General features: G+C 38.2%; 1 protein-coding gene across 10 annotated transcripts in view; it reads left to right on the top strand.

Moving 5' to 3' along the window:
* The first annotated feature begins 5675 nt into the window (after nucleotides 1-5675).
* LOC143037431 (rotatin-like) overlaps nucleotides 5676-15384 on the top strand; it is a 463326-nt gene continuing 453617 nt past the window's right edge. For 8 of the 10 annotated variants that reach the window (XM_076205620.1, XM_076205622.1, XM_076205623.1 and 5 more), the window contains exon 1: nucleotides 5676-5836. In XM_076205620.1, the coding sequence (XP_076061735.1) occupies nucleotides 5692-5836 (145 nt within the window). In that variant the 5' untranslated portion in view covers nucleotides 5676-5691. Of the gene's footprint in view, nucleotides 5837-6060; nucleotides 6198-15384 lie in introns of all 10 variants that reach the window. The other 2 variants (XM_076205627.1, XM_076205625.1) reach the window with 2 other exon arrangements.

Below are 15384 nucleotides of genomic sequence, written 5' to 3' on the forward strand. Positions count from 1 at the left end.
GTCAATGGCCTTACTTTAAAGGATATAGGGGAAGAATCACCTGTATCAATATGATGATAGGTTGTAGTTTCTAATGGTGGAGGATCAGACAGTTGTCGGGGCGCGGTAAGTACGGGGAATTTTGAAAGAAGAGCAATGGCTCTTGAATCAATATCCCCATAATGTACCGCATGTGAAGAGATAGGGAGAGGAGAAGCCTTAAGGGGAATGGTGCATGCAGTGGAAGGATCAGAGAGGAGGCGATTTCTACAATCAACTACTAGTGAATTATGGGTTAAAAAATCGGTACCAAGAATTGGGCGGACAACATCAGCAACGACGAATGACCATGGGAGAGAACGTCTGATACGTCGAATCCCAAGTTCCACGTCGACTTCGCCGTACGTACGAATACGGGTACCGGAAGCAGTAGTAAGTTGTACTACCGTGGAACGGAGCAGTGGAGTTAAACTTGGGTCATAGGGAATGAGCGATACTTGAGAACCGGTATCTATAAGGAATTCATAGTTCTTGCAACCTATAGTGGCACTAATGACGAGAGGCAGTCCTGCGGTTGCAAGGGATACTTCTACAGACTGCCCATCAAGTTTCCCGACGTGTTAAGCTGAGGTCCTGGGGATGAAGAACGTGAGTTAGGTCGTGAACTGGGCAACACGTTAGCACTAGTGTGGGACAATATGCACCATTGTTTGCAAGTTCTAGCACTGTTGCCGTAGAAGAGGTGGTAACGGCACACTCGTGGTCTTTGACCGTCATAGAAGGGAGTTAATCCGAGTGGAAAGGTAGTGGGTGTTGAAACACGTGTAGTGGGGTTACCACTACGAAACACTGGCACACTATCACTATGCGGAGCCCTTGGCACAGGCTTGTTCACTGATGACGCACTTATCCCTTTGTTTCCGTGGCCATGGGCCATGAGAGTGTCAGCGACACGGGCCAACTCATCTAGTGAACCGGCATGTGTAACAAGTAGTGGTCGTATGTCACTTGGCACTGCACGTAAAAACTTTAGGCGGATGAAGTCGTCGTCGACACCGAGTTGCTTACCTATGGTGCGAAGTTCTCGTAGGAAGGTCGTCGGCTTATCATACATGATATTGTTCTGGTGGACCAAGGCATCGAAGAGTTCCGGCGGAGACCTGGTAAGGACGTTGATTAGCGCCTTCTTCAAGCGGTCGTAGTCACCGGAAGTAACGACATCGTCGTCGAGCTGGTTGAGCACAGGGATGGTTAAGTTCGCAAGTGCATGGTTGAACTTAGTTTGGGGGACGGTTATGTTAGCTAGTGCAAATTGCGCCTCTAGCAACGAAAACCATCTTGCCGGCGATGCTTCGTCGAATGGTGGAGGTCGAACAGCGACAGCGGCGGAAGTCGTGGAATGCGTAGAGGAAGAAGTACTTCCTGCTGCTGCTGTCGTTGTTGAAGTAGCTACAGTGGTTGTAGGCGGAAGAGGGGAATTCATGTTGTTGTTGTCGGATGTTTCCCAGTATACGTGTTGTGTATCGTATACGTGTTGCGTGTAGATCAGGACTGTTAACAATGCCGCACACTCCGATTATTTCTTGCGCACTTTGAAGTTCGTAAATGCGTAGTTCCGTGCGCGTGACGAGTCACAGTTTATGAATACGCATAGGCACTTAACCACGTAATGTGTATGACCCTAAATCACTTAGGTATGGAGCACTGGGTATTAGGGTCACTTGGGCACTGTCACTCCGGGGTCACCACTGTGGTAAGTGCCAAACACGCAGTATTTTGGTAGAAGTTTATTGCGGAGATCTACACACAAGTAAGACAGGAAGTGATCTGTCACAAGCGAATGCTTGGGGGGCCTAGCTGGGCATAAGACGCGCCTGTGGCCTACTTTCTGTTACATTGTTGCTAAGCGGGAAAAAGATTGAGCAAAACAATACATACTAACATATCTAGGTATATACATAGAAATATACAGCAACAAGAGAACAATTATATATAATGATGAATATGCATGCAAAATGGTTAAGGGTAACATATATTTAGTTCCTTAATTCTACGACGTGTACAATTGGCATAGACGCATACGCGTTTAGCGTACGCCTAATGACGTATATATATTCGGTTATATAATTATGTATAGGACACTTATATTGTAATGACTACATAGGCTTACTTATACAAAACATTTACAATAGATATATGTTGATATTAAGTACTCATGTATAATAATGAAGTATGACATATACAATAAAGGAGATACATATACAATAAATATATACAATAATTAAGTAAGAAAGGGCTTGGCTACAACTGCTAGCTTAGTGAGGGATACCTGATTCCATGAGTAATACCATCCATATCTGCGTTCACTCATAACTGTTCTGACCTCCCCTCCCCCCCACTTTTTTTTTGTTCTTCAGAAGTTTAGTTCAGCATAACAATGATTGATGTTTACAAATTGGTTTCCACCTTTGTTTTGCCAGTCATAATATGGTATATGTCTCAGGTAGGGTCCGAGAACAGTTATGATCTGACTTTTTTTCCTCATTCTCCTTTTTGTTTTACTCATTCGATTACTGGTCCCCTGTACCCTACCTCTGGTGCTTCAGGTTATAATGTACTACTCCTTGGTGCTCATAGTAATTGCCCACTCCGTCCTGAGATTCAGGTTAAATGTTAGATTTAATTAATAGGTGACCCTAGCTGCAGTGTAGGATTCACTATAACTACATGTTGTTACAGATGTAGAATATTGTAGTATATCATTAATGGTCCTTCTCTGATATAGTACTCACTCATACATGCTGATACAGATGTAGAAAAATGCAGTATGTTATTAATGGTACTACTCCGATATAGTACTCACTCATACTGTTTTCTTGTAGAAAAATGCAGTACCTGTATATTATTAATGGTACTACTCCGATATAGTACTCACTCATACTGTTTTGTTACAGTTGAGTTTAAAGGTCAGATATCAACAGATATACCATTCGCTAAAAATCATCGTATTGCTCGAAAAAGTACTTTTTAAAAGCATACAAATAAAGTTTTTACCTATTACAGAAGAATTTATTCAGAAAATTCACTTTTAATTGCGCCTCGCATACCACTTTTCCGAAGTCTAGATATTCAGAATAACAATATTGTTTGTTTGGCAACTGTGACGTCACGAACGCGGAATTCCCCGAACCTTTCCCGAAGCGCACGGGCGGAATGTTTCGAATAGCAGACGACGCAGTGAAATGAAGATAAAACTGATTTTTGCCAAATTTGATAAGATGTAGATGGTGGAATTATATAGAATACTGTCAGTATGTTTTTTTATGTACATTAAACTGTAAATACAAAAAGTTATTGAAGTCTTGATATCTGACCTAAGGTCAGATATCAAGACTTCAATAACTTTTTGTATTTACAGTTTAATGTACATAAAAAAACATACTGACAGTATTCTATATAATTCCACCATCTACATCTTATCAAATTTGGCAAAAATCAGTTTTATCTTCATTTCATTGCGTCGTCTGCTATTCGAAACATTCCGCCCGTGCGCTTCGGGAAAGGTTCGGGGAATTCCGCGTTCGTGACGTCACAGTTGCCAAACAAACAATATTGTTATTCTGAATATCTAGACTTCGGAAAAGTGGTATGCGAGGCGCAATTAAAAGTGAATTTTCTGAATAAATTCTTCTGTAATAGGTAAAAACTTTATTTGTATGCTTTTAAAAAGTACTTTTTCGATGATTTTTAGTGAATGGTATATCTGTTGATATCTGACCTTTAACATTATTTTGTTGTTCCTTTGCGTAACGCAATGTTCCTTTTGGATGGTGCTCAAATTTTTGGACTCAATGTTCCTATGTGTACAAACATTTCAGTAATATTAGCAAAACTATAACAATGTTTATGTGTCATATGTGTACTGACTGGTATTACCCATGAGTGTCTCTGGTCCCCTCAACCCCCTACGTATGTTGTCCGTGTGACTTAGTGTAAAATAATAACCTGATGAGGACCACAATGGAAATAAGCGTACATGCTTTTTGTGTTATCCTCGGCAATTTACATTTATTATTTCGAACTATGTGTTCTTGTCATTATTTGCACTTCATGTACATTGATTCATTGCCAAATAAAGTCTATCTATATATCTATATATATTGGCCAATCTGTACATGGAATACTTTGAGTCTGTTCTTCTGCCCACCATTAAACCCGCAGACATGGTTTGGTTTAGATACGTAGATGACATTTTCACTCTTTGGGATGAAAATTGGGGCTCATTCGATAACTTCTTTGCTAATTTAAATTCCTTAGCCTCCAACATTAAGTTTAAAGTTGAATGGGAAGAACAAGGTAAGCTACCCTTTTTAGATGTTCTTATTGTTCGTGACGGAGACAAGCTTGCTTTTACCGTCTATAGAAAAGAAACCCATTCTGGTAGTTATCTTCATTTTTTCAGCAGTCACCCAGACAAAGTAAAAAGTAGCGTCGCTTCAGGATTATTCCTTCGAGCTCTTAGAATTTGCAGCCCCCAGTTTCTTGAAGGAGAATTTAACATTATAAAATATCAACTTAGTAATTTAGCTTACCCGGATTGGTTCTTGGTCAAAGCCCTCAGCCGAGCGAGATCCAATTTTTTCAACACCACCCCCACTTCCTCTAATTTTTCATTGGGTAAGAGCTCTTTAATCGTTCCCTTTTCTGAATCATTCATTCCCTCGACCAAGTTTCTTCCCAAAGACAAATTAAATTTTATTAATTATTACCCTAACATCATTAATAAAAAGGTGGTAAATGTCCATCAAAGGTTAAAAGAAGAACAGAGCCAAGGGGTTTATTCGATTCCGTGTAAAGGTCGTGACTTAGTTTACATCGGACAGACTGGAAGGGATTTGAATACCAGGATGATTGAACATAAACGTTCCATTAAATATGCATAAGATAGCTCAGCTGTGTTCCAACATGTTAAGCAATTTAAACATTGTTTAGATTGGGACAGAGCTGAGCTTATTTATAAATCCAGATGTGATCGTTCAGGAGAAAAATGGTAGAATCTACGATTATTGAATTTCAGCCCAACATGAATATTTCAAAGGGGCAATGGTCCCCGGACATAATGTCCGGACTCTTCATCTCCAACCTAGTGAAAGCTCATTTGCCTCCTGACCTCACATACGGAGTGAGAAGAGGGTAGAGATATCTTCCCATGTTCCCCTTTCTTTTGTTAAGGGTGCTACTTAAACAGCACGCCCTCTCTCTTATTTGTATCTACTGAAGAGGATTGCAGTTTGCAATCGAAATATATAGATTCCCCGTTTCCAGTCTTTTCTACTCCAACAGTGGTTTCTACGATATATATATATATATATATATATATATATATACATATATATATATATATATATATATATATACAGTATATATATATATATATGTATACAGATATTTATATATATATGTATACATATATGTATATATATGTATATATATATATATATAAAATATATGTATATATATATATATGTATATACATTTTTTCTTTTCTTTTCTTTCTTTTTTTCGCATCCGACCTAATCATGGACCAGAAGGTCTTGTCAGCATGCTTTTCTTCCTTTGAGAGAGAGAGAGAGAGAGAGAGAGAGAGAGAGAGGGGGGGGAGGGGGGTCGTGGGCGGGGCTAATGTCTGCCGCTTCTTTCAAACATTTGTTTATGTTGTATCGTTGTATCAGTGTGAAGGAGGAATGTCACGAAGAAGAGGAAGAGGTGCAACTGTGGATAATTTATAATTTTGCATATGGATCAACTACTCATAGCAGCAAGATGAGTGAACTTTGTGATTATATAGATAAATTAGGTAAGAAAATATATTACTTCTGTGGAGAGAAATCTGTGTATGAATTTTCTTAGGTCACTTACTCTTAGTCTGCACATGATGATGATTCAGACCCATTCTTGCGTACATTTGAATTTTAACGTTATTTGACTGTATTTTATGATAATGGTAGAATACGAAACTTTGAATATTGAATCAATGTAATAATTACCAATAAAAAAGCTACAATTTTTGAAAATTTCCAGACAACGCAGTGAAAACAACGTAAACTACATCATAAATATACATGTACAGACTACAGTAGACATGCATAGACTCCGATAGAGACGTTCTGGAAGAGACTCCTGTGATTAGTTTTGCATTTTCTTCTGTGTGGTCATATGTGAGAATTTTATTTCACCAGTGGTTATGGAAGCACTTCAAAAGTTATTATGTCCGGAGCATTTACTATGTATTAATTAAAACTATTCCACATCTCAACTGTTCTGTAGTGTATATGAAAATTTTCTTATATTAATATTTATATTGAGAGGTTCTTTTCGGTATTTTTTTAGAAGTGCACACCTATGAATTAGAAAATTAAATATTGATTTTGTAAATTATAATACGTTGACATCAATATTTTTCTTGGAAATCAATAACAGAAAACATTGTTAAAAGATATGCACAAATGAACGAAATTGCTATGACTCCTTTAGACACCATATTTGTTTTGATTGGTTCAGAGGTCATAGATGACAACCCTGATGACCTCTAGAAATAGATACTGCATTACTAAATTTAGGTAGATATTTAAGTTAGGTTAGGTAGATAGGTTAAAATAGATGAATTTATCATATTTTAATTTGTTTGATCTGCGCATCTGCCAAAACAAATATGGCATCTCAAGCAGTCAAACTGGCTATATTTGTGTATAGCTTTTAGCAACTTTTTCTGGGTATTATTTTAGTTGTGCACACGTACGCGATATAGCATTAGAAAATTAAATATTAATTTTGTAAATTATAATCCATGAACATATGTGATTTTCTTGGCGGAAATAAATAACAAAAAACCTTGCTACAAGCAAAGCTACTAATGAACGAAGCCGCTAGGATATGGTCCAAATGCCTGTGTTGTTGTCTGTCTAGTCCAGTCACTGTCAGTTAGACGATGGCTTTCACTTTGTGGACCGGGTGTTCTTCAACTCCAGGTGATGTTAATAAGCACTGTTACAAAGACAATAGGGCCAGTTCTTAACTGGAATAAGATGTTATAGATTTCTTGAGAACAGCACATTGTTCTTGAAGTTAGTCAATCTTTAACTGTTTCTGTAACTTCAGGGGTTCTGCAGGGCACTGTCTTGGGACCTCTTCTCCCACTGTCACTGTCCTCTTCTTTTAGACTCTTTGTGGACAATAGTATATTGGTATATAACAGAAACGGTTGTCTTCAACTACAAAATAACCTACATGCCCTTGAAGACTGGGAAGCCAAGTTGCAAATGATATTTAGACCTGACAAATGTCACCTCATCTGATTTACCCATACTAACCAACTCATTCAGTTTACCTATGCACTACACAACACAAGCCTGGACATAGTTTCCCACCACAAATACTTGGGGGTCAACATATAAGAACATAATGAAGGAGACTGAAAGAGGCCATAAGGCTTACACTAGGCAGTTTCATGTCCATTACCACCTGTCATCCCCATCCATAAAGTTGTCTAACCATTTCTTAAAACAACCGATAGTTTCAGCACTCACTACATGGTTACTAAGTATTCCATTCGTGGACCACCCTATTAGTGAACCAATTCTTGTCTATTTCCTTCTTAAATCTAAATATGTCCAATTTAAATCCATTACTGTGAGTCCTGCCCTGTTGTCTTAATATGATGACCTTGTTTGTGTCATTCTTATTAAAGCCTTTGATCCACTTGAACACCTTCATTAGATCTGTTTTTGGGATTGTGTAGACCTATGTTTAACACATTGCATTTTGAGATAATGAAGTTCATTTGCCATTTCATCAACCATGTGAAGAATTTGTTAAGATCATCCTGCAAAATCTCAGTGTCGTTTCCTGACCTAATTTGCCGTCCTATTTCGATGTCATCTGCAAACTTACTAAAACCACTATTAATCCCATTGTCCAAGTTGTTTATGTACATAATGAACAATAAAGGACCCAAAACAGAGCCCTGGGGAACTCTACTAGAAACACCCATTTGGAATTTACACCATGTATGGTGACCCGCTGTTTATTGTCACTGATCCAAGCTCTAATCCATTCTAACACTTTTCCTCCTATGCCATGGGCTTTGATTTTATTTAGTAGTCTCTGGTGTGGCACCCTGTAGAATGCTTTGCTAAAGTCGATGTAAATAACATTGTAACTATCATTGTTATCTGAAAATTAGTCACACTTGTCTTACCCTTGGAGAAACCATGCTGTGAGTCACAAATCAAATTATGTCCCTCGATCTGATCTCTGAGTCTATTAACTATTATTGTTTCAAGCATTTTACTTATAACTGATGTCAAACTGATTGGCCTGTAGTTGCATATAGATGATTGATCTCCCTTTTTGAAAACCGGAATAATGTTTGCCTGCCCCCAAGCAATAGGCACAAAACCAGTGTCTGCTGACTTATTAAATATTTCTGTTAAATGGTGACAGATTTCAAATTTACACTTTTTAAGCACTCTCAGAAATTTTTTATATGGACCTGGGGATTTTGTAGCTTTAAGTTTTTCAATCTGTTTGACTACATCTATCTTACTAATGCTGATATTAGATAGTCTCCTTTCTTCATCCCCACTGAAAATCGGATCAGTCAGGTACCTTAACTAACCTCTCCTTAGTAAAGCCCGAGAGAAAATATTTGTTAAAGGCCCCACTCATTTCTTCCTCCGATTCTATCATGACATTTTTGTCGTTTTTAATTGGGCCTATCATTTCCTTATCTTATGTTCTATAGAGATGAAAGAAGCCCTTTGGGTTGGATCTCACTTGTTTGGCAACCTTAATTTCATAGTTATGTTTCGCTGTGTGCATGATCTTCTTAACCAGTCTTGCCATATCGTTATATTTGGATCTAAGGTGTGTTAGTTCGTTTTTTATTCTTGCATGAAGTCCTCTTTTCATTCTGATCTCATATTTCAGCCTGTCCATCATCTACTTGTGTATTTAGAATTAAAGCTTTTAGGTTACTGTACATTTCATCCAAATTACTGTTGACCCCATGCTTGTAAATGAGCTGACCCAAGGTACATATATTTCCTTTTGTGACCTGACACCTGACTGCGCTAATGGTGCCTGGACTGACTGTGTATCTTACCCTGCCACAGCCCCCTGGGTTGGTCTCTTAAGTGGCCAAATGTCTTAAATACTTTCTTATCTCATCAAAATTGGCTCTCTTGAAGTCCGGTATTAGATGGTATATTCATACTATTTAATTATTCCCAAATAATATTAAATCTTATTTCTTGATGATTGCTAGAGCCTAGACTATCTTCCACTTTTATGTTTCTCATTAGGTGCTCATTATTAATTAAAAGTAAGTCCAGAGTATTTTCTCCCCTCATAGGATCAGTAATCATTTATTTTAGGAAATTATCCTGCACCACATCTAAGAAATTTTGCGGTTCCTGATCTCCTACTAAAATTTCGTAGTCAGTGTTTCTATAATTAAAATTTCCCATGATCACAAAGTTTTTGTACTAGGAAGCCCTGCGAATTTCATGAATCAGGGGATCAGTCTGCTCAATGCTAAGGTTAGGAGGTCTATATAGGACGCCAATAATAAGTTTCTTATTCTTGCTTATAATCTCCAAAAAGTGCTACTCAGCCGACTAAGTGGGCCACACATGTGAGCAACAGTAGGGCTACAACCAATATAGCCCTGGGTTTCATGCGCAGGAACCTCAGAAGATACAGTGCAGACATCAAAGTTCTTGCTTATAAGACACTCGTTCGGCCCTACTTAAGAGTATTAAGATGCCATCTGGGATCCACACACTAGCAATGACATACATACATATACCAAGGCTTTTCCCCCTTACTAAGGAGGTAGCCAAAAAGGGAAAGGCATAAAATCATTCCCACCCATTCCATCCCTGAAAACACTCCACACCCTCCACCCTCCCTCCCATCTTAGCACCTCCTAGATGACGGGTCATCCCTGCACCCTGTCCACTGCCCTGGGTCAGAAGCAGTGTCACAAGACACAGCACATCCACAGCAAGGCTGCTTCATTAAATCAGCGACCCCCCCCCTCTCCGTCCCCCCATATAAAGGAGAGGATGGGGAGAAATCCCTTTGGGCTGTGTCAAAATTTTGCTCACACACACTACCTCACCCCCATCCCCCCGCCCATTCCACCTCATGCAATCACATCATCCATATACAACCATTCTCCATTCACCCCTGTCTTCTGTCCTCTCCCGTCCTTCCTCAACAGACATTCCCCTCTTCCCCAAAGCCCCCTTCACCCCATCCATCCACCTCATCCTAGGACGTCCCCTCATGTTCACTCCCTCCATATCTGCCTTCCATACCTCTTTTACTAGTCTTTCTTCACTCACTTTCCATGTGTCCAAACCATCCTAATGCTCTTTCATCAACCCTATCTCCCAACTCCCTTTCCACCCCTGTTCTCCTCACCTCCTCATTTCTCACTCTATCTAGCCTAGTAACCCCCATCATACTTCTCAGACACCTCATCTCAAACACATTCAAACTCCTTCTCTCTTCCTCTCTTATGTTCCATGTTTCTGCCCCATACAATGCTGTTGGCACAATCACTCCTTCATACAGTCTCCTCTTCGCATCCATTCCCAAATGTCTATTCCTCATTACACTCTTTAATCCACCAAGGCCTTTACTCGCTTCTCTCAATCTACATTCTACCTCCACCTTCACTCCACCTTTTCCTGCCACATTTGCATCCAAGTATCTAAAACTATCCACTTCCTCCAGTTGCTCTCCCTTAATGCTTACTTCCAGTCTACTGCCACTTTCACCCCTTGTACATCTCATCACCTTACTTTTACCCACATTTATCTTCAGCTTTCTTCTATCACATACTCTGCCACCAACTTCCTCAATCCCTCCTCTGATCCTGCCACGAGCGCAGTGTCGTCTGCAAACAGCAGCTGGCTCACCTCCCACTTTTCTCCATTTTCTTTAACCATCTCCAATCCCTGACCCACTACCCTTGCATTTACCTCTCGCACCACCCCATCCATGTATAAGTTGAACAGCCAGGGCGACATAACGCATCCTTGACGAAGTCCCACCTTTACCTCAAACCACTCACTCTCTCCATTTCTAATCCTGACACAAGCTCAACTACTCTCATAAAAACTCTTGACAGCTCCCAGAAGCTTTCCTCCTATCCCGTATATCTGCATAACCTCCCACAGTGCCTTTCTGTCTACCCTATCATAAGCCTTTTCCAAATCCATAAAAGCCCAAAAAACATCCTTCCCCTTTCCTATAGCTTTCTCACATATGTCTTACCACAAAGATCTGATCTATGCAACCTCTACCTGTCCTAAATCCACACTGTTCCTCACCAATTACTCCTTCAGTTCCTCTCCTAATCCTCTCAATCAAGATCCTCCCATAAGCCTTCCCAACTACACTTAACAAGCTAATCCCTCTGAAACTACTACATTCACACTTGTCCCCTTTTCCTTTAGACATAGTGCAAGAAAGGAATGGATGGGCTGATTGTGCCATCCTGGACTTACAAAAGCTTTTGACAAAAGTACCACAAAAAAAAACAAAAAAAACTGGAACTTATAGGAGGGATATAAGGGAACCTACTAAAATGGATGGAGGACTTCCTGATTGGTAGAAAGATGAGAGTAGTGATAATAGAAAAATATTCAGATTGGAAAGAGGTGATCAGTGGAGTACGGCAAGGATCTGTATTGGCTCCAATAATGTTTGTTATTTATGTGAACGACATGGATGATGATGTGAAATGTTACATGAGCTTCTTTGCAGACAACACTAAACTGTTAAGGAAAGTAAAAACTGAAAAGAATTGTGAATCACTGCTGGAAGACCTGAATAAGGTATGGAACTGGAGTCAGAAATGGGAGGTGGACTTCAATATAAAGAAGTGTAGCATAATGGAGTTTGGAAAAAGCAAAAACAATATCAGGACAATATAAAATTGGAACCAAGGAGGTAAAGAAGGAGAGATCAATAAAATAGTCCAGGCAAATTAGCATTTTTAGGGGAAAAAAATAATAATTTTTTTATATTTGGCAGAAAGACTCCTCAAGGGTCACAATACAAAGATCTAAAGAGTTCCCCTCCGTCAGATGGGTGCAACCCCCCTTTTTGTGGGGAAAACCCCTCTTAGGAGGGTACCTTTTCCCATATTTACCGTTTTTTCTCCAAAACGATGCATCATACGGATAAAAGGTATAGGCACTGAAAATATACAAAAATAAATTTTGCACAATGTCTTTTTGCTCTAAATATTATAGTTTTTGCACAAATGAGCCTGAAAGTAGAAGATGTATTTTCTCCAAAATCTAGAAAAATGCATTTCACACTTACATTTTGTTCAGTAACTCTTAAACTACTAATTTCTCGTCAAAATGTAATATAGATGACATTGTAGAGTGAAAATTCTTCTTTCATTTGGTGTCCTATTTTTGCTCTAAATATTAAAAAAAATGACACAAAAGAAACTAACAAAGAAGAAACTGTAATTCCACAGAAATCCATATCTCAATTTCTTTCATATCATAAGCTTTACTAGTAAATTCATATTAAAAAAACTTGTAAATAAAACAGTACTGTGCTTTTCTCTCATAATAAGTGATTAACATGTTTGTGATTTTTTTTTTTTTTTTTCCAGAGGAGAATGAAATTATTTTCAGAAGTGTATGAAATTGAATATTAACCATGGCTTCAAGAAACGAGATGTGTTTTTGTTGCCATAAGACATTAAGTGGAGGTGAAACTGTGAAAGTGAAGGATGGTATCCATAATTTGAGACGTGTTAGTAAAATCCGAAATTACGGTAATTTTGAAATGCTACAGAAAGTTGACACTATTGAAGTGCATAAAATATGTAGGCGTGAGTACATAAAAGAGAAGAATATAGCCAGAGATGAAAAAAAGAAAAGAGAAAATTCACAAGAAACATAGCAGACCATGAGGTCAGAAGAAAGTTTTTATTTCAAAAGCAAGTGCTTGTTCTGTGGTGATATATGTGATGTTGCATCAGAAAAGAAAAAATGTGGACAAACGCAAAACAATTTGGGATGTTAGAGTTTTGCATTTGAAACAGAAAATTTCAGACTTTGCTAAACAAAGACAAGATGAATGGGGTGAGAAAGTATTCAAACGAGTTAACAGTGTCCTATGTCTTGTTGCTGAAGAAGCACGTTATCATGAAGTGTGCTGCACAAAGTTTTTTTTTGCACGACATCATCTTTAAAAAGAGGACGTCCAAATGATGAATACATTGACAGTACTTTTGAAAAATTGTGTAGGTACATTGATGATTCAGAGGAATGTCAATTCACTTTACATGATTTAATGAGAAATCTTGAAGAAAATATGCCAGAAAGTTCATCTGTAACAGAGAAAACATTGAAAAATAAGTTAATGAACACATATGGAGATGGAGTTATGTTCTGTCAAATGAAGAAAAGACCAACAGTAGTTTGTTTCCGTGGTTCTGGACTACAATTGATCAATACCTGGTACACAGAGAGAGAGAAAAGTGAGAAGGATGAAAGATTAAGAATTGTAAAAACTGCAGCAACAGTAATTCGTGAGGATTTTTGAACAAATCCTTACAATATCACAGATTATCCAGATGCCACAGACTTTATGAAGAATGCAAACGATGTAGTGCCTGAGACACTGCGTGCCTTTTTAGAACTAGTTATTCAAAAAGACAAAAAGAGTGAAAAGGAAAAACTAGAAAAGAAATGTACAGCAATTGCCCATGCAGTAATTACTGCAACTCGTCCATGATCATTTTTGTCCTGCTTATTGCTTGGTTTGGCTGTGTATTTATTTCGGAAAACTGGCTCTAAAACCATTGTCAACACGGTATCAAACTTTGGATTTTGTTCTGCCTATAATGATGTCACGCTGTTTGAGTCATCTGCTACAACTTCTTGGAAACCAGATGTGGAAGGAGATTCATTTTGTCAGTATGTATTTGATAATGCAGACTTTAACATTCAAACCTTGACTGGCAAGGGAATGTTTCACTCAGTGGGTGGAATAAAGTGCACAACTCCATAAAGAACTGTAAGAAGTCAGGAAATTAATAAATTGCGAAGTATTCCAAACCTCTAATGAGATCGCTGCAGCTGGACAAATTCAAATAAAAAAGTATGGAGGCAAACAAAAAGAAGGTTTGAATGCCTTAGAACTGGAAATTGTGTCTAACAGTGAAGCTGTACAGTGTGTTTCAACCCCAGCACCAAAGGATGTTTTGTGGATGTATGGAAAATTTCTCCAAACCCCTTCCTTCCCATCATGGCAAGGTTTCATGGAAGGTATAACACAAAGTCATTCTTATGATCAGTCAAAAATTCTTGCACTGCCTTTCATTAGCCTACCACCAACTGAGTACAGTACAGTGCTAAGTGCTTTAAACTATGCTGCCGAGGAAACAAAAAATCAATGCAAGTAACATGCTTTGTAACTTTTGACCAGCCACTCTACATCAAAGCCAAGGATATACAGGTAGTCGTCGACTTACGATCTATGCGACTTACAACTGATCGACTTTACGACCACGAGATGGTGCAATAATATCTAACATTTAATAGAGTAATAGAATTGCAATGTTATGCCTGGCAGTGCAGTACATTACTCCGCACACTGCGAGACGCGAGTACGATAGTTTTCGCAGGCTGCCGGCAGCGTCAGCATCCCAGCCAGCTAAATATTCTTTCATTTTGTTTGTTTGAAGTAAAATGTTTCCTAATTTTGCATTGCATTTTGTATTTTTGTATGTTTTGCAATTAATAAAACAGAACAAACTTTTTATGCCGAGGCTAGTTTGTTGTCGATAACAATGTTCGGTACAGTACTTAAACGAAAAGAATGTGTTTTGTTGAAATAGAAAAAATCCTAATTTTGCCTTACATTTTGTATTTTTATGTTTTACATTAATAAAATGTAACAGTATTTTTTTATGCCTAGTCTGTTGTCGATGACAAAATGTTCGGTACAGCATTTTGTATTTCTATGTTTTGCGATTAATAAAATGTAACAGTAAACTTTGTTTATGCCTAGTCTGTTGTCGATAACAATATTTTTGGTACAGTACGTAAACGAAAAGAATGTGTTTCGAAATATTTTTTTCCTAATTTTGCTTTACAATGATTTCAATGTAACCAACAAAAAAGGATTTGTAGGTCAAAGATGACAGGACTTTATTCAGTATGCGTAGTCTACGTTTCCTAACGAAAATGATAAAAAGTTAATGAATATTAAACAACGTAGCTCAAAGATAATAAGATTTTATTCAGTATGCATACGTTTCCTAAAGAAAGTCTGATGGTAAAATAATACAAAGGTTAACAA

This window comes from Oratosquilla oratoria, chromosome 22 (assembly GCF_046742065.1).
Source record: "Oratosquilla oratoria isolate Oo_2021 chromosome 22, ASM4674206v1, whole genome shotgun sequence".
NCBI classification, from domain to species: domain Eukaryota; kingdom Metazoa; phylum Arthropoda; class Malacostraca; order Stomatopoda; family Squillidae; genus Oratosquilla; species Oratosquilla oratoria.